Source organism: Nelumbo lutea, chromosome 6 (assembly GCF_056320005.1).
Source record: "Nelumbo lutea isolate HS-2025 chromosome 6, American lotus-T2T, whole genome shotgun sequence".
Lineage (NCBI taxonomy): Eukaryota > Viridiplantae > Streptophyta > Magnoliopsida > Proteales > Nelumbonaceae > Nelumbo > Nelumbo lutea.
The window spans coordinates 26,814,667-26,838,437 of record NC_142689.1 but is presented as its reverse complement, the minus strand read 5'-3'; the positions used below and the strand labels follow the sequence as shown (position 1 = coordinate 26,838,437).

Below are 23,771 nucleotides of genomic sequence, written 5' to 3'. Positions count from 1 at the left end.
TGCAGCGCTTGGTTATTTTGAGGGATTTAGGGTTTTCATATAATAAGCAACTGCTTTCGTTTTTATAGATTATAATCACAATTTAGATGTTGAATATCAAGATCAAGAATTCATTTGTTGTACTTTTTTCAGCACTTACATTTCCTTGAGAAGATAAAAAATAGTAATTAATGCTCGTGTAGACTCAATTGCCTTTAAACCATTGAGCTCAAATTGTGCAAGTGGATGACGGATTTGGCATTAACAATCTAATCTATGAATGTGAAAGTGGATCTTTATAAGCTGATCTGAAACGATATAATTTGAATCTCATTTGTTTATCTGATAAGTTATAATCTTTAATTGTGCAAGTTGATTTTTACAAGTTTTGTCTGAAACTCACCATGTCACTAACTTAATGATAAACAGAACTTTTTAGAATATATATATATATATATATATATATATATATATATATATATATATATGAAAAAAGGAAAAGTTCAAAAAATATTTTCAAATATAAAATACATAAAAACACAAAAATTACAAAAATATAAAAAAACATAGAAATTGCAAACAAAATAAAAAATTATTTTCAAACTCTAGAAACCAAGGTTCAAAATATTGATATGCCTGATACACCGGTAGGGATGTATCAGGACATATCAGTATTATTTTACTTGCTTTGTTTTTTTAAACCAGTTCAAGGGGGGCCGGTTTAAGGCTCCTCCACCCGCTGAACCATTCAGAACCCAATACACCCCCTGTAGGGGCGTATTGGGGAGTTCCCGAAACAATATGTATCGGCTGATACAGGCCAATACGTGTCAATAGTTTGAACCTTGTTAGAAACTTTAGAAATTGAAAAACAAATTCAAAAAAAAAAAATTGTAGAAAAAACACTAAAAATTATAGAACACAAAAATTGTAAATAAATAACAAAAAAATTTATAGATTGTATAAAATAGAAACATATAAAAACAGAAATTATAAAAAACATTGGAAAATATAACAAAACATTAAAAATGCAAAAAAAAAAAAGAAATTTGAAAAGTGAAAATGACCCTTTTCCTCTAACTTGCCATTTAAGGGTAATTTGGTCATGAAAATTGTTATTTATGCTGATGTGGATACCTTTGTTAAAAAGCATTAACGGTGCACTAACGGAAGGTGAGTTTGAAAAATAAAAACTTACTAACATGACGAGTTTTAGACATTTTGAAAAGTTATGGTGAATTTAAGAAAGATGCTAAAAACTCATGATGAATTTTAAACAATTTCTCAATATTCATTTGTAACACACCCAAATTCCAATTTTGCAAAATTCTTTCAGGATTGAATCTGGCATCATCAAATCTTGCAGCGATTCCAACATATTAGACAGAAATATTAAAAAATAAGGACATCAGCATGGTTTTTTATATATTTTTTCTTGCTTCACTTTGAAAAAGGACAAAAATGGGGTTTTAAAAAAAATTAACATCAAATGTAAGCAAATCTTAAAAGATTACTAATGCAGGTAGGTCTTTGCCCAACGACATATCCAAGTAGGGGAGGTTTTAGCCCATTTTCTAATGAGAGGGGAGGTTTCAGTATTTGTGTGAAAATTCAATGAAAGTTTAAGTCTTTTACCTTATAAAGATTATAAAAATTTCAAATTCAAATTATTAATAAAAAATTAACATAATAAAAAGAAAAAAAATGTTAATAAACTTAGAAAAAACTATTTTATTAGTTAAAAATGATGCAAATTAGTAAAAACATGATTTAATTAAAACTATTTTTTATTCTAACTTAATGAAAAGTAAATCCCTCTTCTTAATCCCTTCTAAGTTTTTGGTTCTTTTTAATTTATTAAACAATATGTAACGCAAGAATATTATTAAGATGGATAGGGTTCAACTTTGTCCACATACAAATGTCCTAAGACTCTAGTATTTAAGAATATAATAAAACAAATAAAAATTAACATAAATTTATATAATAACACTTAACCAAAAAATAATTGGATTGGAGTTGGTAGCACTTGCCACTTGGCACTCCAGCCGTGCGACACGTAAGAGTTAGTACCAGAATACGGTGAAACAAGAAACAATCGAACCATGACACAATTATTTACATTAATCATCTAAGAGGACTATAATATTCGGGCTTTACTGGACTTTAAACCTCTTTAAGGCACCTGGTCGAAGCCTAGTCCGTCTCTGAACGGGCTGGACTGTGACGGAAAAGCCGAAAAGAAACCGGAAAGCTGGTAGCTACTGGCCGCTACTCTCGCCAGGTGGAATTTTCATGCATGGGGTAGAATGGTTATTTTGAAGAAGGTTGTGTCCAATTATTTACCGTCCAACAGAACGCGCCCCATAATTCATTTCATCCGTGCATTCGGAGCATCTCCTAGTACAATGTGTCAACGCACGCTTAGATGTGCACGTGGGTACACTCGAGTAGGTTTTCTTTCTTTCATTACCACTCTTTTTCTCTCTCATTTTTCTTACAGATGAATATTGGTTTGTTTCACTGATTTATTTATTTATTTTTATTTTTTGAGTTTTCAGACTTGAGCAGAGATTTACAGAAATCCTGAACTTTCTCCCTCTCATCCGCTTAGGGTACAAACGGAGCCATTTTTCCTCCAGGTGAAGAAACTTCCGCTTCCGCTTCGGCTCTGGACGACGCTATTTCTGTCTCAAGTAAGAAATTTTTTATGAATGAACTTTCCTCTTTTTCGTTTTCTTTTGCAAAACAAAATTCATATATCCATTTGATCTTCGATAATCGGGAGCTTCAACAAAGCTTAGTTCTTTGTTTACATCAATAAAGAAAGAAAGGGAAGAAAAAAAAGAAAACAGTTCTGTTTGAGAATGTTTTGATAACATGCGCCCGACGAGTAACTCGTTCTCCAGCTAGCTTTTTGTCACCGTCGAAGCGGAAATGCCGGCCGGAGACAAGTACCTCTCCTCTCCGAATGGCCGTAATCAGAACAGATAATCAACCAGCAAACTAGGCGTAGGTTTGTCCGGATCGCCACCGGCGCACCTTAGTTTACATCACTGTTCTGAAACATTGCTTGCGCGCATGCCAACTTCCTGTTGGATGCGCCATCATTTTCCTTGTCCTGCGTTAGCGCCCTCCTCGAGAGGTACAGGAGAACGTACTCTTTCGTCTTGAACCGTCGGATGTTCTCCGAGATTCGCACTACAGTATTCCCGACATAAACGCGTTCTCATGAACTCCTGAGTCCTGAAAAATGTCAACATTTCAACATTTTTCCAATTTTCTCACCCCAACCAGGGTGAAGGCGGCAATCGATCCAGTCTCCGCTACAAACCATCTGAGCCAGCTGGAACTTTAATGCCCTCCATCTGTTAAACTTGGCGAAAATCGTGCACACATCCTTCGATTTCCCGAAATGACCGTTATGCCATCACTTATCTTTTTTACGGTGCAATTTTTTCTGCATTCACCGCCTTCGTTTTTTTCTTTTCTTTTCTTTTTTTCTTTTCTTTCGAATGTAAACCACTCTCAAATTGCCATGATTCTTGAAGGCGGGTAACCGACCTGTAAGTCAAATTATGGTTTCAGCAGCCGGACTTTCACGCAGCAGCTTCTGGTTTTCTGGTTTTATGAGGTGTGACCCACATGGACAGCCTACAATTTGTTGAAAAACAGGAAAGCCTAAATATACTTTCGATGCTTTCCAGTTATGGTATGAACCTTGTTTTAGTGCCATTTTCTGTAACATTGTTGTCCAAATAACTTCTTTTCACTTCACAACAATGGTAAATGACCGAGGACTAGAACCAATGGTTGGACTTGGACCATAAAAATGGAATCAATAGTCAAAACAATTTTTAGGTTGCTAATTATCAAAAAAAAAAAACAATTATTAGGTTGCTTTGTATTTTTTTTCTTAAAATTTTAATTCAGTTAGTTGAGCAATTCAACTAGATGGTTGGGCTACTAGATCCATCATCCAATGACAAAAATTAAGCCTATGTTATAACGTATAATATACAATTTATCGTTCTGAGCTTATTTCTATACAAAAAAGCTTTAAAAGATAATCAAAAGTTATTTGTTTTTTTTGTATTTTATTTATTTTTCTTAAATTTTTTATTTTTAATTCAAAAACGATTCAACTAGATGGGTGGACTGCTAGATCTATGACCCAATAACAAAAGTTGGTTTATGTCCAGTTAATTCTCATTTTCATTTTTTTATTTTATTTTTAGTCAGTTATCACTTATTTTTTGTTTAATATGATGGAAAAATTGGATTCATGCCCTTTGCCACTTGCCAGCTTCTCTCTCTCTCTCATATATATATATATATATATATATGTGTGTGTGTGTGTGTGTGTGTGTGTGTGTGTGTGTGTAACTTGTTATAATTGTGGTGGTAGCAAACTGGTTCTTAAGGATGCCTTTGTTAATCCTAGAAACAGCTTTTGAAACAGTATGGCTGATATATTGGTAAGACAAGAAGCAGGAATTAATTCTATTGGGGGGAGGGAGGGGGGGGTGTCTTCCCAAGAGAGAAGTTTGTAAACAGAAAAGCAAAAAACTAGCTGTCAGGGGTTGGGTAGAAAGTCTGGTTATATAAAGCACATTATTGTACATATTTACTATTTCTTAATCAATGACTACTAAAATGTCTTGTTGCTGATAAAAACACCTGTTGAACCTTTTTATGTTGTAAACATTTCTTTTCATACCAAGGGATCCTTTCAGTGTGTGTCCTTTGACTCTTCAATTTTCAACCTATCTGAATGCATGATATCTTCTCTCTTTCTGACCTTTGTCAGGTTTTTTGGCTATCTACTCAAAACAAAGTTATAGAAGCAGGGGGGGGGGGGGAGGCAGTGGAAGATGAAGAATGAAGAGTACTAGGTGAAAAATTACCCACTTCAGGTTCTCCATAAAAGTGTTGTTTTCATAAATTACCCACAACTCTAGGCGCTGGAACTACAACAATGAAAAGAAGAAATTTAGTTTAAATGGCTGACCAAGGACATTGAAATTCGATGCACATGGGTAAAGAGAAGTGCAAATTCACTTGCAGATGGCTTAGCTAGGCAAGGGGTGAATAGGAGTTCTGTTTTCTGGGCTCAGTTGTAACTGCTCTTGTATTTTGGGTGTACTTTGACAGTTGTGGGGAGTTAAGTTATTTTAGTTTCCCTCTCTTGTTTTATTTTTCTTAATCAATTAATGAATCTTCTGTTATTAATAAAAAAAATAAAAGGGTTACCTTCTAACAAGAAAATCTTGGAAAGTGCAATACAAATTGCATTGCTGATGTGGAAACAGAAGAAATGCTAGAGGAATATTGAAAGAAAAGATAATGCATAATAATATGACCTCATATATTTTCAATGTTAATCGAAACAATTAATAAGAAGACTTCTTAGTGATTATGCCTCTGAGTGCATCTTGTGCCTCTTGCTTAAAGACACACCACCACCTTGCGGCATTATTGATGATGCTAGAAGATGTGTGGATATGATCTGTGCATTTCCCTTATCCTGTAGAATTATTTTGAAACTATCATAGCCACTCTGCTTTAAGTTGTTCAGAAACTAATGTCAAATAATCTATCCATCTCTATTATTGATCATATTTCAAGAGATAATGTTGGTTCTGTGGGTAATATCAATCTAAGGTTTGCAAGTAATGTTTCATAGTTGTGAATGATTTTTCTGCTCTCAGTTTTTAATGTTAGAATGACATTCTGTATTGAACATTAGAATCTTCTTGAATGGGTAATCTTATTAAAGTCTTACAATGATAAAAAAAAAGTTAGGGTCCATTTGGTTTGTAGTCGGAATGGAATCAGAATGGGAATGGTCTATTCCTCCCGCCTGTTTGGTCCAGATGGGAATCAAAATCCTGGAATGGATTCTCATTTCTAAGGGAGGGGGAGGGAATGATGATTCCCTCAAATGGGGAATGCCATTCCACCAGGGATGGGAATGGGATTCTAATTCTTCCCAACCAAACGGTTGGAACTGGAATGGACCATTCCAATTTTGATTCCAGACCCTTATTACCATAAGGTCTTAAATGATGGGTGCTACCTTTTCTGTTATCTAACACTAGGGGAGAGACTGTAGTGCATGTTCACCGTGAACTAATAGTTCAATTCATAATCAACATGATTTTATCTTGTACTTGTTTTTCTTTTCTTTTTTTATCCTTTCTTGGTAACTTAAAGCTTTATTGAATTGAATAGAAAAGAATTATGGTTACAAAGCAAATTCAGGACAGAATCCAGCCTGATCCATAGACATGATTGGAATAGATACATCAAGAAGACCCCACTGTCCCCCAAAACAAGTGCTCTATACTAACCCCCTGTTTAGATTGTACAAGTTATTCTTACATTTTCCTCTCAAGGTATTTATCCATCTTATCTCTAGGCATTTTATACACCAAAGGACACAATAAAGGCTCTTGCTTACTTGATATTAGTGATTTAGACATGTATGCATATTTATAATATCCCCTAGAAGGATTGAGTTAAAAGCATGATAAGGTAGAAGCTTAAAAGTATATATTTTCAGAAGTTGAATTTCACAAACTGGAGACCCTACCCATATGCTATGAACATGACCACCAACTGATGAACCCAGACTCTTTTTCTTTGTGTGTTTGCTCTCATGGTTCTTAATTTTGTTTTCCAGCTAAGTCACCTTTTCATTTCCTAAACAATATGCCGGATAATATGTTCATGTTATTAGGGAGATTTAGTTTCAACGAAAATCTAGTAATATCTCTCTGTCATGTGTGTGTAGACCGGCCAGTCTATGTGTATCATTTTCTAACAATCTTCCAGATGAAATATTCATGTTATTAGGGAGATTGAATTCCTTTTTAGTGAACTTCTAATAATATCTCTCTGTTCTCCATTGCATATAAAGATGCATTAATATAGTGAATGACTATTTCACTCAATTACCAACTGTTCCCTTTGGTACAGTTTACCAGCCTCAGCCAACTATCAGTAAAAGAGAATCTATGGAGCTTGATATTCCTGGTGAAGATAATGGTTTCACAGCTGGTTCGAAGGAAAATGAGCTACATCTCAGGCCAGTTAAAGCAGGTGAATCAGGTGAGGGTTTGCCGTATGCTCCTGTAGATTGGCCTAATCGCGGTGATAACTGGACTTGGAAAGTGGGGAAGAGGAAAACTTCTTCTGGCTTCTGGATAGATAGGTACCTGTATCCTCCAGGAAGTCTTCGGAAAACCATGACTTTGTGTAGGAAATACCGTTTTGCAAGCAGATACTCAGTTGAACAGTATATCCGGAAGGAATTTCCTAATGCAGATGTGAATGCCTTCTTTGCCTCTTTTAGTTGGAAGGTCCCTTCAGAAGATTCCACATGGACAAAAGGTATGGCTTTGATTTAACAGCCCTATTTTATGTTTTAGTGTAATTATATTGCTTTTTTTTTTGTTTCAATAATTATATATATATCAGCTGGTCTTGTGCTCTTTTATTGGGATCTTTTCCTTTTTCTCATTTCATCAGTTCATGAATGATGAAACTCATTGCACTTTTGGTCCCCCAACCCCAAGGTTGTGTTGTCTTTGTATCATTAGGAAGTTACTTTGTCCTAGTAGTTTGTAATTAAATAATTTAGTATCGAAGCATTAATACCTTTGGTTTATTTCAAAGGAAGAGACCAAACTGGTGTGTTCTTTGCAAGTTGAATGGTGAGACTGCGATTCATCTTCTTATCTCTTGTCCGTTTATTATCTTTCTTTGGGATTGGTTTACTTTTGGATGCAAGTGGTCTTCTCCTGATAGGTTGGGGGGTTTGTTTAGCCCTACTAGCATTAGCTGTACAAAAAAGAGGGGTAGGACCTTGTGGATATGCACTAGAGCAGCGTTAATTTGGACTGTGTGGGAGGAAAGAAATGCAAGAATATTTGAAGAGGAGTGAAGCTAGGAAACTTTGGTTGAAACTATAACATTGAGGGTAGTTCATTGAGCAAAAAGTTTGAAGCTGTTTTCAGATTTCAAGATTGAAGATTTCTTCAGAGCTTGGGGTACAATCGCTGCATCCTCAACTACAAGACAAAGATCTGTTGAGGTTTAGTCTCCTCCAATAAATGGTTGGAAGAAACTGAATTTTGATGGGAGCTGTTTGGGTAACCCATGGCCCTCAGGTATTGGAGGAGTCATTAGGGATGAAGAGGGGAACATAATTGCTTTATACTCTGGCCCCGTGGAGCAGGGTGATGCGGCAAGATCAGAGTTTTTGGCTGCAGCTTTTGGGGTTGAGAAGGCGGGGTATTAGAGGGCTGATTATTGAGAGAGATTCTAAAACTATGATTATGTGGCTGGTTAAAGGGGAAGGGGTGGCATGGCATTTGAGGAATGAATTCAGAAAACTCAAATGGCTGTCACAGGACATGTTAATGCATGTGAAATGGGTGAGGACTGCTAATAGCTTGACAGGTAGCTTAGCCAAACAAGGGTTCCCCTTTTCCCAATTTGTTTTTTTGAGTTAGGGGGGTCTTGCTTCGCTCGCTCGCCTCCGCTTCGACGGGACCCCCCCTTTCAACTAATGTTATGCATCTTTATTCTTCTTAATATAAAATTTTTTTATTAAAAACAAAGAAAAAATGAGATCCCCCCTTCCTCTTTATCCCCCTCCCCTTCCTCCTCCTAATCCTCCTCCTCTTAAGGAGGCTTACACCTTCTTGTGTTCGGGAGACTTACACCTCATGCTTCTAGGTAGTGGAACACCTTGCGTCATGCCTCCGCGTTTTAAAACATTGATGTGATTATATGTATACAACATCTCATTGTACAAGACAACTAATATTTTGATACTAACACAATATACTATACTGCTAGTTTTTTTTTTTTTTTAATTTTTATTTTTAGAAAAAGAGTAGCTTTATATTAAAGATAGAGAAGAGTACATGAGATGATGTACAAAGAACGCTAGCCTCACACAGGTTACAAGGTCATAATGCTATCACTATAAAGGCTTCCTCGTGAGCACTTGATTTAGCTAAACTATCTGCTACAGAGTTTAAGGCCCCAGGGATCCATATTAGATTTACATTCAAGGAATACACAAATCTTTAGCCTCATCCAAGTAGTTCACCAATCTCCAAGGCCTACCTTCCTTCTCCCCAAGCCACTTTACCCTGTTGCCAGAGTCACCCTTGACTTCCATGTTGGTCAAGCCTAGACTTCTTGTGATACAGAGGCCATTTAGCACTACTAAAATTTCAGCCATTGTGGAATCTGCGATCCCAATTGGTCCACTAAAAAATCACAAAGGGCTACCATCCTTCCTCTTGAACAGACCACCAATTCCAGCTTAATCCCGGGTTGCCTAGTGCACTTCCATCAAAATACGGAGTCACCTCCTCTTCTCTTAACTGGGGAAGGCTATTAGCTCTTAAAGAACTAGGTGAAGAGAACAACCATTCCACTACATTCTGCTGAAGCATATTCGGAGTGAACCTTTGTACATCTCTGAATTCAGCACCCACAGATTGCACAAGTGAAAAATATGAGAAATATGGTCTTCCTCTTCCATGAGTCTAGCTTTGTTATTAAAAATGTGATTGTTTTGTTCTTCCCAAATGCCCCACAATACTACTTGAGCCACCGTGTTCTAGTAGATTCTTCCCCTTTGACGGTTTGGCCTAACCCCCTCCCTTACCATTGCCTTAGAAAATCTTCAATACATTCAGGAAACACCCAGTTGTAGCCTACAATGTTTAAAAAATGGCACCAGATCTTCCTTGTTTCCTTTGTTATTAAAAATGGTTTTAAGCAAGAAAATAATGTTCTTAGTCCTGGGAGAACTGACCTCTCCAAATCAATTTGCTTTGTGAAAGGAAGACAAATTGTGGATAGCATTCTAATTACAAATGAATGTGATGTAATTTCAGTTATGTGCCGCAGGGGCATTTTTGTCTTTTTAACCTTTAATTTTTTATTTAGTCGCCCTAACTTATAAATACAAATCCTGGGCACCGCCAGTTTACGTTTTTTGGTTTAAATATTTCGCCTCTTTCTTCTTTCCTCCTCTCATCTCTTGATCAAGATCTTTCTTCTTGCCAAAATCATGGTATCAGAGCAGGTTGGTGCTCTGTAAATTTTTTTGGTCGATGACATCCTCTGTGTTCACTTGACTGAGAATGACGAAACGAAGTCAGCTCTGGACCTGAGAACTCATCGGCTGAATCCCCTCTCCAGTTCTGGGCAGAAACTCAGCGGAAGTGATTGCAGAAGATTATTCTGGACCTGAGAACTCATCGGCTGGATCTCCCTCTCCTGTTATGGGCGGAAATCAACTAAAGTGATTGCAGAAAATTCTTGATGACTGGTTGAGTCCTTCCAAGAGGTTGGTGGCTCCTTTTTTTCTATTCTCTTTTATTATTCTTGGACTGGAAAATCCAGAAACCACCTGAACTGAACTTGGACAGGTTTTTTTTAAACCTTTTTTCTTTGGTTCTTGGTGCTGGTACCAAGAACAGGTTGAGGGTTGCCTTGACCGAATGGTATAAGGGAGGTTTAACCCTTTCTTTGTGGGTCGGATGATCCAGAAACCTGTGAACTTGTGGAATTAGTTGTAGGTCATGAGTGACTTGGTTTGTTTGACTGTTACAGCAACCGTATACTGATGCTTGTGGCTTATATTAGCCTTGGAGAGGCCTGTTAGATCAGTGAGAGTGTGTTGCAGCAAGGGCTGTGATTGTGTTCTAACTGTCAGAAAACTTAAAGTAAGGGCTATGTAGTACATTTGTGTGTATTGACTGAAGTGAAGGGACTGTTGTTGTCTTAGTGAGCGTCAGTCATGAATTATGAAGATTCAGCAACCTCTGGAGCCTCTTTTAACCAAGGAGGAATGAACAACAGTATTGACTCCATGAGCTTTCCAACGACCATTACTCCCTTAGATGGCAGAAATTATTTGACATGGTCTAAGGAGATGCAGCTGTACATCACAGCCCCGGGTAAAGCAGGGTATATCACTGGAAAAGTGAAGGGACCTAGGACTGGTACGGTTGAATATGATAAGTGGGACCAGGAAAACTGCATGATTATGTCATGGCTCTTGACTACTATGCTACCATCAGTGAAGCGGAACTTTATGTCGGTTGAAACAGCCAAGGAAATATGGGAACAAGCAAGGTCAACTTACTCCGAACAGAGGCACTATGCTAGAATCTATCAATTGCAAGTCGAGTCTACAACGTGTAAACAAGGGGAAAGAAGCTTATCCACCTACTATTCTACCCTCACATCTAATCTGGAAAGAGTTAGATTACTATCAGAAGATTGACCGGGAGATTGAAAATGATGCCAAAGCCTACAAACAGTTAGTGTCACAACAGCGGGTGTTTGCTTTTCTGTTGGGACTTAATCCCATATATGAACCCATTCGAGTTCAAATTTTGGGCAGCAAGGATCTTCCCTCTGTCCAAGAAGTGTATGCGTTGGTTCAATCTGAGGAAAGTAGGAAATCTGCCATGAATCCTCCCGAGGGGGAGACCATTGCCTTAGCTGCAAGAGGTAATATCAATTCAGCAAAAAAGGGAGATGGTTAGAAAAGGGTTGATGATAAGGATAAACCGTGGTGCTCTCATTGTCGGAAATCCAAACACACACGGGAGACATGTTGGGAATTGCATGGCAAGCCGAAGTGGGCACAAGACCTAAATAAGAAATCAGCACAAGAACAGAACAAGAAACCAAATCAGAAAAGGTTCACCTCGGCTAACTTGGCCTCTCATGAGTAGCAGAGTGGAGGAACTACTATGAACTCTCAAGATTGCCCCCCTAGGTCCGATCTTAAGGAAAATATTATCACCGCCTTTTGTGACCATTTGGAGCAATATGGTAGGGCCCTCACACAAATTGATTATGGACCCACTCCTTCAACCTCTTTTGCCTCTTCCTCAAGTAACTTAGCTTCTGCATTCCATGTGTCTACTGATACCTCTGAATCCCCATGGATTATTTATTCTGGTGCTTCTAATCGCATGGCATATAAGTCAACCTTTCTCCAATCATACACCCTTTTTTTTTTGGCAAAGATAAAGTGAGGTTAACTAATGGATCATTCTCGTCAAGGATCTATATCTTTGCCATTTGGCTTACCCCTATCAGATGTTTTACATGTTCCAAAACTGCCTATTAATTTACTATCTATTGGCAGCATTACACACTCTTTGAACTGCTCATTAACCTTTTTTCCTCAATCTTGTCTCTTTCAAGATTTGGCCTCTGGGAGGACGATTGGTAAAGGGAACATGGTGAGTGGCCTCTATGTGCTAGATAATAGAGTTGGTCTTTCAGCCTCAGAATCTTTGAGTCAGTTAAATAGAAGTCAGGTTACTTTGTGGCACAATCGTTTGGGTCATCTATCTTTTGAGTCCTTAAAGTGTTTGGTTCCAGAATTGTTTAAGTTTGTGTCTATTAATGATTTTCAGTGTTAAGTGTGCCAGTTAAGCAAGCATTGTAGAACTTCATTTTCTTTACGTAATAAAAAATCGGATGTTTCATTTTCCATTGTGTATTCTGATGTTTGAGAACCTGTAAATATTCCAACAAAGCATGGCTACAAATACTTCATATCTTTCATTGATGACTTCTCTCAATATTCGTGGGTGTACCCTATGCACTCTTGAGACGAAGTTCCTAAATTTATGAAAGCCTTGCAACGTATGGTATACACACAATTTCAAATGTAGATTCGAACTTTCCAATCAGACAATGCTAAAGAGTACCTTCATGGTGACCTCAGAATTTTTTGAAACTTGTGGCTCTATTCATCGTAGCTTTTGTGCTCAAACCCCTCAACAGAATGGAGTTGCAGAGAGAAAGAATCGTCATCTCTTAGAGGTTGCTTGAGGGTTGTTGATACACATGAATGTTCCAAAAAGGTTCTGGGTGGATGCTGTTATGACTACGGCTTTTCTTATCAATTGGATGTCATCTCGTCTTTTGGAGTACAAGTCCCCTCATTAGCTCATCTTCCCTACAACTCCATTGTTTCCTATCCCTTTGTGTGTCTTTGGGTGTAAGTGTTTTGTCCATGATCTATCACCTACCCGTGGTAAGTTAGATCCCAAAGCCATTGTTTATGTATTCCTTGGCTATCCCCTTTTCCAAAAAGGTTATTGTTGCTTTGACCCTATTTCCAAAAAGTACTTTGTATCTATGGATGTTTCTTTCTTTGAAGATGTGCATTTCTTTCTTGCTTCTCCTTAGGGGGAGAGTCCAAGTGAGGAGAAATAGAGACAGGTTTTGTTGCCTTCTCCTCCCGACCCCCCTCCATTTCGGGTCTTTCATAGACAGCGGTGCAAAAGTCAAGGCTGTGATCAATGAAGTTTAATAGACACAGAGCATCCTAAAGCTGTGCAACCTGTGCCATCGAACTCTCAGGGGTTAAATCAATCACCGCATCCAGGTACTATTGTTCTAGTTGACATTCCTGAGCCCATTGATATTGATACTTCTAATTATGATATGGATCTTCCTATTGCTAAGAGGAAAGGTGTCAGATCATGCACCATACACCACCCGGTGGCCCTTTCCTTGTCCTATGAGCATGTTTCACCCTCTTTTCGTGCTTTCCTCTCTGCTATTGACAACATTTTCCTTCCTAAGAGTGTTGCAGAAGCTTACTTACTCTTGAATGGACAAATGCAATGAAGGAGGAGATTAATGCCCTTCACAAAAATGGCACGGGGGAGCTGGTAGATCTTGAAGGAAAGGAAGCTGTGGGGTGCAAATGGGTATTCTCTGTGAAACATAAGGCAAATGGCACAGTGGAGAGGTACAAGGCCTGGCTAGTTGCAAAAGGTTTTTCACAGGTGTATGGAGTTGATTATGCAGAAACCTTTGCACCTATAGCAAAAATGAATTCTCTTCGAGTTCTCCTTTCATTAGCAACAAATCTAGATTGGGAACTTCATCAGTTGGACATTAAAAATGCTTTTTTGAATGGTGACTTAGAAGAAGAAGTATATATGATCCAACCTCTAGGTTTTTGTGCTAAAGGAGATGAGCAGAAAGTATGTAGACTGAAGAAATCTTTGTATGGTTTAAAACAGTCTCCAAAGGCCTGGTTCAATAGGTTCCACAATGCAGTTCAACAGATGGGTTTTAAGTAGTGACAGTTTGATCACACACTCTTTGTGAAGAGAGAGCAAGGAAGAATGGTAGCTTTAATTGTGTATGTTGATGACATTATTATCACCAGTGATTGGAACTCAGAGATACAAAGATTGAAGAGATTCTTGGCCACTCAACTTGAAGTGAAGGATTTGGGGCTTTTACGTTATTTCCTTGGAATTGAAGTGGCCTGCTCTAATCAGGGTATCTTCATCTTCCAAAGGAAATATGTTCTTGATCTCTTGAAAGATACAGAGAAGATTGGAGCAAAACTTGCCGACACTCCTATAGATGTAAACCACAAGTTCGGGGATTGTAGTGATGAGCCCATAGCTGATATGAAGTAGTATCAAAGATTTGTGGGCAGACTTCTCTACCTATCCATGACAAGACCTGACATTGCATATGCAGTGGGAGTCCTTAGTTTATGCATGCTCCCAAGGCCACACACTTGGAGGCAGCACACAGAGTTCTTAGATATTTGAAGAAATTCCCTAGGACAGGACACCTGTTTGGAAAACATGGGCACATGAGAGTTGAGGTTTACACTAATGCAGATTGGACTAGTTCTGTGGATGACAGAAAATCTACTAGTGGCTATTGTGCTTTTGTTGGGGGAAAGTTGGTTACTTGAGGAGTAAGACATGTCTCATGGTGTGGCAGAACTTCTATGGATACCGAATCTCTTGGGTGAATTGGGCTTTCCTCTCAGTGATCCTATGTCATCATACTGTGACAATAAGGCTGCTATTAACATTTCAACCAACCCTGTTCTCCATGTAGAACTAAACATATAGAGGTTGACAAACACTTCATCAGGGAAAAATTGGAAAAAGGAGAAGTTTGCACTCCCTACATCGCTCTGAGGAACAACTGGTAGACATCCTTACTAAAGGATTAAATTCCATGCGGCACTATAATCTTTGTGACAAATTGGGGATGATTGATATCTACGCCCCAACTTGAGGGGGAGTGATGTAATCTCGGTTATGTGCCGTAGGGGCGTTTTTGTCTTTTTAACCTTTTACTTTTTATGTAGTCACCCTAACTTATAAATACAAATCCTGGGTACCGCTAGTTTACGTTTTTTGGTCTAAATATTTCACCTCTTTCTTCTCTCCTCTCTTCTTTTTTCTTCTTCATTCTTCTTCTTCTTCTTCTCTCCTCCTCCTCTCATCTCTTGATCGAGATCTTTCTTCTTGCAGAAATCATAATGTTTTGAAGATAGAAGACTAAATGGTGAGTTGGGGGTTTTAGTCAAACTTGACCTTGAAAAAGCTTATGATAAAGTTGTTTGGAATTGCATACTACACATCCTAAAGGCAAGAGGCTTTGGTAGTAGATGGGTATGGTGGATCAGAGGCTGCATTAGTTCTTCTTGGTTCTTAGTGTTGATAGATGGAGAACCCAAAGGCTATTTGAAGGCAAGTCAAGAGCTAAGACAAGGTTGCCCCCTCTCCCCCTTTCTCTTCACCTTGGTGATGGATATCTTTAGCCAACTTTTTGACAAAGCCAAGAGTTTAAGTCAGGTGAAAGGTTTTGAAGTGGGAAGAGATGCTATATGTATTGCTTATTTATAGTTTGCTGATGACATTAGCTTGTTCTTGGAAGCATCTTTGAAAAACATCTTAAATACCAAAAGGGTAATCAACTACTTTGAGATGGTAACTGGAATGAGGTTCAATTGCTTCAAAAGTAGTATTGTGGCCATAAACTCAGTAGAAGAGGATCTTCTAGAGAGCTTTAAAGCCATTTTGGAGTGTAAAGTGGAGACTCCCTATTTCCTATCTAGGGATGCCTCTTGGTGGGAACCTAAAAACTTTAAGCTTCTTAGGACCAATGGTGGAGAAATGCGAGAAGAAATTAGGCACTTGGAAGATGTGCTATTTACCAAAAGGAGGAAGCCTCACTGACGCAAGAGCTAAAGAGTCAAAATTGGAATTTTATGAAATTTTATGTATTTTTGTATTTTTGGATAGTAGGGGTATTTTTGTCATTTTGTAATTTTCTGTGGGGGTCCAATGATAGGGTTCAATTTGTCTAGTTATAGTTTTTTATGTTTAAAATTTTAGAGTCATTGCATAAATAGGATTAGAGTTATTGAGTCTTCTTTGAATTGAAATAGGATATGACAGCTTAGTTTGAGTCCTACTAGGATTATTGAGTCTAACATTTTGACTCCTAGGATTATTATGAGTTTAGAGTCTATAAATATGTATGGACATTTTACACGAAGGGAATGAAATATATTGAGTTTTCTTCAGCTTATGCTACTAACTATGGTGAGTGATTCCCATGCCCTAGAGTGATTCTAGGCACTCTGAGTGATTCCAGGTATTTTCTCTCTTCTTTCTCCCTATTTTCTTTCTTATTCCTTTAAGAAGCCATTACAGCCATCAACAACCATAAAATTCTGATCAAGAAAACCATTCAACATTCTCTAAGGACTAGAACTGAGCTGGTCCTACATCACTCACTCTTTTAAAGGCCTCATTAACAAACTTGCCAATTTATTTTCTTTCAATCTTTCAGATCCTGACCAAAGTCAGAAATTTAATTGAGAAACTTCAAAGAAATTTTCTTTGGGAAGGTGGAAGGAGAAAGGAAATCACTTAATGAGCTGGGAACAAATGTGCAAGCCTAAGGAGGTAGGAGGTCTGGGAATTGGACATCTAATAAAGAAGAATGCTTCTCTTTTGGGAAAATGGCTTTGGATATTCCCCATTGAGTCCAATGCTCTTTGGGCAGCTGTCATCACCAGCAAGTATGGTTCAAGCACAAATGGTTGGGATAGCAATCTCCATTTGAACTGGATTTTTTGATAATTAAAGTATCGATTCATTAAAAAACCAAACCATGTACAACTAGTGTCTGTACAACGGAGAATACAAAAATCATTCATACCACTATCCCATTGGGAATTACAAAGACTTCCAAAATCAAAAAGAGAACTAGCTGACCAAAAATAAATAAAAAAGAGAACTACAGAAAGAACTGTCAACATTTAACTGTGCTGAAGACCAAGAATACAGTTTCCCCACAATTTTCTGCCACACTACATCCTCTTGACAGCCTTTGTTTTGAAACATCCTTGAGTTTCTTTCTTGTCATATCAACCAGAAAAAAAGAAGGGTAACGTCAATAAATCCTTGGGAAGGTATCGTTTCTATCCACAGTAACTTTTTTCCTTTCATCAGGTATAAGGTGGACAATGGGATCAGAATTAAGTTTTGGTAGGTAGGACTTTTGGTGGGGTATACTCTAGCTGCCTCCTTCCCTAGACTTTTTATCTATCGTTAAGACCAAGAAGCAACTATTTCCTCCTGCCTGCCTCACCCCTCTTCTGAGAACACCTTGAATTTAAGCCTTAGAAGACCCTTAAGAGACTTAGAGATAATTGATATAGTTGATTTTCTCCAAACTCTTAAAGAAGTTACATCTCACCCCAAATGGTGAGTTCTCTTCTAAGTCTATTTTTCAAGGCTTTGATTGCAGGTGAGCGGATTTCCTCATTCCCTAGCCACGTCATACCCAGCACCCTTTGTAGAAGAAGATAGACGATGGCTACTGTCTATAAGTGCAGACCCCTTTCCCTGATCTAGGCAATCACTTAAAATATCACATGGGTCGGTTTTTCTTTTACCTGTCCCAGAAGCTAAACCGCTCTACCTCCCGGTTGGATTAAAGACAGCAGTTCACATCAGTTTTGTAGTCGAGCCACACCCTCCCCTAGCCACATCAGCAAAGGATAACCGACCCTCTTCTTTTTCTTTTAATTGAAAAACTTGTGAATTTCTTTCTTTAAATAGATTGCTTGCTGTTTGGTTTTCCTCTACTGACGTTCCAACTTCCCATTTGGACTTCCCCTGCACACCCTTTCTCACCAATGTTCATGTGCCATGTATATAACAGCCTGCCACATTAGCATCATCTTCAACCTTGGCTCTTCGTCCTCAAAGAGATGCTTCCACTTCTGATAGCAGCCAGATATGATACCAGGCACCATACAAAAACTTCAACTGATCTAGGTAGGAGTTCTGGTTTCACCCCTGCAATTCTAATCTCTGCAGCGTGTAAATCTTGAAAATTAACCTCCTCCAAAACTCCTCTCAATAGCCTTACTATTTTCCCAAGATTCGTTTCACTCCAAAGATGGAATCAAAATCCTAACAGATTTATCAGGAAGCTTCCAAATGTGTGCTCCATCTTGTTGTACAGTGGCGTCCAGTTCTGAACCTGGACCAAGCCCTTTTTTGATTCAATCATTGTAAAGCCTCTTTCTTCATCACCAATGTCAAGGACCACCTTTCTGTCTGTTAAGAGCATTAACACTGCATCAGCTTCTGTTTCTAATTTTTTCACCACCGTATCCAATATTTTCCTCCTCAATCCTTTACTTCTTCTTCAGCTGTCATTACCATTCTCCATTCCCAGTTACCTCTCCCAGCCTCAAGCAGCATCCTTTGCAAACCTGTCTAACTTGCAGCCGCTACTCCACGAGGGGAGGAGCTCTGTTTTCCATTTACCTTTTCCAGATTGGTTTTATCTTATACCAACTGGCTAGGATGATTCTGCACAATACGCTCTTCTGTATTCAATACTTTTTCCTTAGCTGTACTCCTGTCGAAAGATAGGAGATACTGTTGTAGTTTGTCCGCAGAGTTTAACCACCTCTGTTCCTCCCCTTGCCATTCCTTCTCAACTCAACTTCAAACCTCTTCCCTATTATCTCCATGGAATTTTTCCAGCCTACTATCCTGATAGAGTTGATTACTCCGATACCCCTTTCAACCACAACACATCTTCCTCAGGCAAGAGAATTGTCGCGCTCCTATCTTCTCTGATTTTCAGCAGGTTCCTACCTCTAACCCTTCCCTATTCAAGCAGTATTTTCTTTGCTTCGATGAGCAGTTCAGATATCCACCTGATTGCTGCTTGGAAATCTCTGTCACTTCAAACCCTCTCCATCCTTCTCAACTTCTTGCTCACTCTGAGACCAACCTAAGAAGTTGTCCTCTGTTGTCCCAATTCCAACAACCAATTTCTTCTTCAAATTGGTTGTTAGATCTGATGCTACTGCACAATTGTAACTTCTTAAAATTGTTTTTCATTAATTACCAAAAAAACAATTGTTATTCATTTCCTCTATTGCTTGACAAATGGGGCTACAAAAATTATGGTGTCAGCAAACCATATATGGGTGATTGGAGGAGCTTTACTTCCCACATGAAATGCACTGATTTTTCCACCACATTATGCTTGTAGTGTTCTTTCATCATGCTGCGCTTCTTCCTCTAAAATTGCTAAAACTTAAAAACAATTTATACTGTTGATTTCCTGTATGCACTTCCTGGGTTATGTTTTTTTTTCCCTTTTTCCTTCTATACATGTGTTAAATTGCTCCTCTGTTGATTCTACATACATCACATCATATTTAAGTTTTAGCATAGAGTTATTGCGTAATAAACTTTTTATTCTGTGGTGAAATGCAGATGAAAGCAATTCACTTGGCATGCTTCCTGATGAAGAGATGGCTGAACATTCTGGATATGACTCAAATCATGAGAGTATGGATTGCAAGGCTAGAAACAGGATCTGCAATCTCCAATTACAAGCAAGGACCTACTCTCTAGCATCTATGGATTGTGATATATGCTGCAGTGAACCTGGTTTTTGTCGTAATTGCTGTTGTATTCTTTGTTGTAAGACTATTAATTGGGCTTATGGGGGTTATAGCTTCGTTAAGTGTGAAGCAAGAGTGGGTGACAATCATATTTGTGGACATGTTGCACACATGGACTGTGCTCTCCGTTCATATATGGCTGGGACTGTTGGAGGAAGCATTGGTTTAGATGTGGAGTACTACTGTAGACGTTGTGATAAGAGGACAAGTCTCATTCCATATGTTACACGGCTTGTAATGACCTGTGAGTCTCTTGATTCCCGAGATGACATTGAGAAGATATTAAACCTGGGTTTGTGCATTGTGTATGGCTCACAACAAACAGATGCAAAGAAGTTGTTGCATCGCATTGGATTAGCAATGACAAAGGTGAGGTTAATCTATGATGGATATAATTTAACTCAATGAAATTCTTCCTTGCAAGAGTCATATTGTCTCATTATACAATTTCTCAACCAGCAGTATGACCATCTGATATGTACATCAGCTTAAATGCGGAGCTGATCTTAAGGACATCTGGAAAGAGGAAAATGCTTCACCTGTATCAACTGGTTAGTTTACTTCTAAACTCCATTCCTTATTATTTCCATAATGCTGCATCAATGTTGTGAAGATATGTTAAACCAACATATGACAACATAATAATAATTTAAAAATGACATGGAGAAGCTGAAATTCCCCTTTGCTTCTAAGCAACATGCTATTTAGGAACTAGGATACATGTAATATAGACAATGTATATATAATAGAAAAAATGTGGTGAAAAAAGGTTTTGCTTAAGGCACATTGTTTACCATGGACTTTCTTGATCATGCACTCATCTACTGCTCAGACATCATCATCTGGTCGGAAAAAGCATTCGTTCAACATATTCAGCAACTTTTTGGTTTTTCTGAACATAATGAATGCAAAGAGAAAGGAATGGAAAAGCACATGAAGTGGCAAATATGTCTAGAATTAGAAAAGGAAATATTTGGTACTGTTTAATACTGTCATAGTGGATAAGTGAGGAATGGACCGAGAGGGTGATCAGTTGTACAATTTCTTTATATTTTTTATATTTTGAAATATTAAAAATAGAAGCTATTATTTACCTAAAAAATATTACTAATTCTCTACTTTCTACCACTGCACTCTGCTAGTCACCTGATGTTTCACTCTACATTTTTCCCCCTTCTTAAAAACTGCAACTTTGCTAGGGAGTCCAGAAGATGCAAATGATGAAGATGTTCCTGATTTCAGAACAGACTTGGAGCTTCCTCTGGATCTTGAACTACAGAAGCAATCTCAGCCACCTATGTTCATTACTTCAGACCATCGTATTGCATCTGTAAAACTACAGGACAAGATCGATCAGGTTCTCCAATCCTTGAAGAGATCACAGGAATTTGAGTATAGAATTGCAGAGGAAAGACTGTATGCTCAGAAAGATTTTCTTCTGGGTTTATATCAACAACTTGACACATCGAGGGCTCATCTGGCGAAATGCACCGGAACAGCAACCAACAGCGACTCTGATGCCCTACTCGGCAATGTCATAAACAGAGTAGGTCAGATAAAGCTTGAACTCGAAAAACTCACAACCATGAAGGAGGTAGCCAAAGGATTTGGAAGGGCTTCTAAAACTATTCTGAGAGAGCACTTTGGCTTAGACATACAAGATTGAAATTTGCATTATTATGTGGTTGTGATGAGCTTACAGTTGGCAATCAGCCAATTATTGTTTCTTGAGTTCTTCAATCTTCATTCCATGCATCATTGCATATGCATTAATATATCGTAGATTATGTATTTTGAATTCTTCATGCATGATGAAAATCTGATGGGAGTCGACTTGATGATGTCTGGGAGCAATACATCACCTTATATTATAGAAGGTGGGCCGAGTATTTTGGTTTCTGTTACTTCACCACTGCGTAACTTAATAGAATGTAGCTTAATCTTTCTGGTCAATGGGTATTAAATCATTCTTTCTTCATTCAGTTTTATTACTGACCCAGTCAATTAGTTAATATAATGGCCAAGATTCAAAGCTTCGGTATGACAAAGAGGATTGGGACTTAGAAGAGTTAGTTAACATCTGCTGTGACCGTGGTCGCAGGCTCGCAGCACTACCATGCGACCCCCAGTGAAACAAAGGCAGATGAGTGATGGAAATTAAAAGCGGTTCACGTGATAATTTTGGATTTAATTCCATTGCTTTACAAGTGTCTGTGGTTCGCCTTCAAAAAAAAAAGTCTGTACATTGGGAAGTAAGAAGTTACAATGAGTGTGCAGGCACTGAATTCGTATTGGCTCCCCACTGACCACAGCATATCCCAACAAACCGTGCATTGGAAAAATCTATTTGTTATGGGGAGATGTCCCCTACAGAGGAAATCGATAGATATAGCTGAAACTCTGGAATTACTAGGATTACGTAGGTAAACTCAGTAAATCTCACAATTTCAACAATACTAATTTTAAGGCCCAAACTGATTCAGATACAATATTTACGTTGGTGGAAAATTGAAAGATACATATTGCGATGCACTTTTGGATTGGAATGACTAGGATATGCATAAATTCCAAAACTGGGTCAATCTTAAAAAGATTGTAAATTAAGTATAAACATAAAACGAATACGTATTTTAATATTTTTATAGTTTATTTGAGATGTAAACTATACACTTTGGAAAACTAAAAAAATGAAGTAAAATATGTATTTAGATGCTTGGAAAACCAATGTGAAGTTCACTACCATACATAAAATATTGATACTAATGATCAATTTTTCTTTATTTTTTAACTTTTCTGATTGAATATTCATATATTACATTATTTATTTGAATAAATGTGGTATACGGGTTAGATAATGTAAAACCTATATAATTTTAACAAATACTGCACCATGATAAAATGATTTAATGGTGAGTTCTCACATCTTTAATATGAAATACCAGGTTTAAATCTTACTCAAGGATTAAAATATCAATGCACCCAATGCCCTTGAGTGGGTATCAGTGCATATCGATATGACTGGTGCTCTTTTTTTTTACTTTTTTAATATTAGAAGGTCTCAACCATCAATTTAAAGTTTTAAATATTTACAAAGAGATCTTTATATTGATGTATCCAATGCGTATCTGGGTACACCAATGCGGATGCAATATGAACATAATTTAAACCTTAATCTAATGGCATAAAATTTTTTGAAATATAATTCACAGGGCCTTTGAGGAATGAATGCATATTGACATAACCTTTGCATTTCTTTTTACACAGTGGCTGCTCTCAGATTCAAACTTCACATTCTTATGCTTGTCAGCCAACCAAATAGATTCAATAGTTATTTATACTAATGCTGATATTTTATTAATTAATTGATCTGCTAATATAAGACATATCAGATCATATATTTTGATATTGAGAAGAATAACCATGTAGGGTGATCATCATATCTTTCATATATTGCTCCTAATCTAAGAAAGACTTCCTAATGTTATTGCTTTCTTCTTGGGTTGGAATTCTGGGAACAACATGCCCTTATCAACCGATTGTGATTTTGCGAGATTCTTTCAAGTGCATCTTTTTTACCCTTTTTTCTTCCTTTTCTTTTCTGTCTTTTGATAGAAAGGAAGATAAAGGAACTACAAAGGCAAGGGGTAGCTCTCCCCCAAGAATCCATGAACAGAATAAATTCATAAGCTCAGACTCATTACATAGGCCGAAATTAAAACACACAACTCTCTCAATTGACCCGTCCAGCAATCCATTCTGCAGCTTGGTTGAACCTCCCTGTGCACGTGCTGATAGGAGGATACAAACCCCTCATGGCAGCAGTAGGCTGGTGGTAGGATGAAGGCTAATCCAGTGGAAAGTTCGTCGTCAAGTTAGCTAGTTACATGGCTCAATGACGATGCTAGCACTTTATATAAGTGCTAGTGTGCTACAAAAAACCTTAAGGCAATAA

The 23,771-nt window shown here is 37.8% G+C and overlaps 1 protein-coding gene across 4 annotated transcripts; it reads left to right on the top strand.

Moving 5' to 3' along the window:
* The first annotated feature begins 2,291 nt into the window (after positions 1 to 2,291).
* On the top strand, positions 2,292 to 21,801 carry LOC148848119 (uncharacterized). 4 transcript variants are annotated; one of them, XM_088949974.1, is made up of 6 exons: positions 2,292 to 2,429; positions 2,541 to 2,675; positions 6,961 to 7,374; positions 19,629 to 20,188; positions 20,307 to 20,370; positions 21,028 to 21,801. In XM_088949974.1, exons 3-6 carry the CDS (start codon positions 6,999 to 7,001, stop codon positions 21,483 to 21,485), a joined length of 1,458 nt encoding a protein of 485 aa, XP_088806100.1. In that variant the 5' UTR covers positions 2,292 to 2,429; positions 2,541 to 2,675; positions 6,961 to 6,998; the 3' UTR covers positions 21,486 to 21,801. The 4 variants fall into 4 exon arrangements, with proteins under 4 accessions (XP_088806100.1, XP_088806099.1, XP_088806097.1 ...); XM_088949973.1 differs by having other exon boundaries at positions 21,019 to 21,801; XM_088949971.1 differs by lacking the exons at positions 2,292 to 2,429; positions 2,541 to 2,675 and adding an exon at positions 3,230 to 3,691 and having other exon boundaries at positions 21,019 to 21,801.
* Positions 21,802 to 23,771: the final 1,970 nt, after the last annotated feature.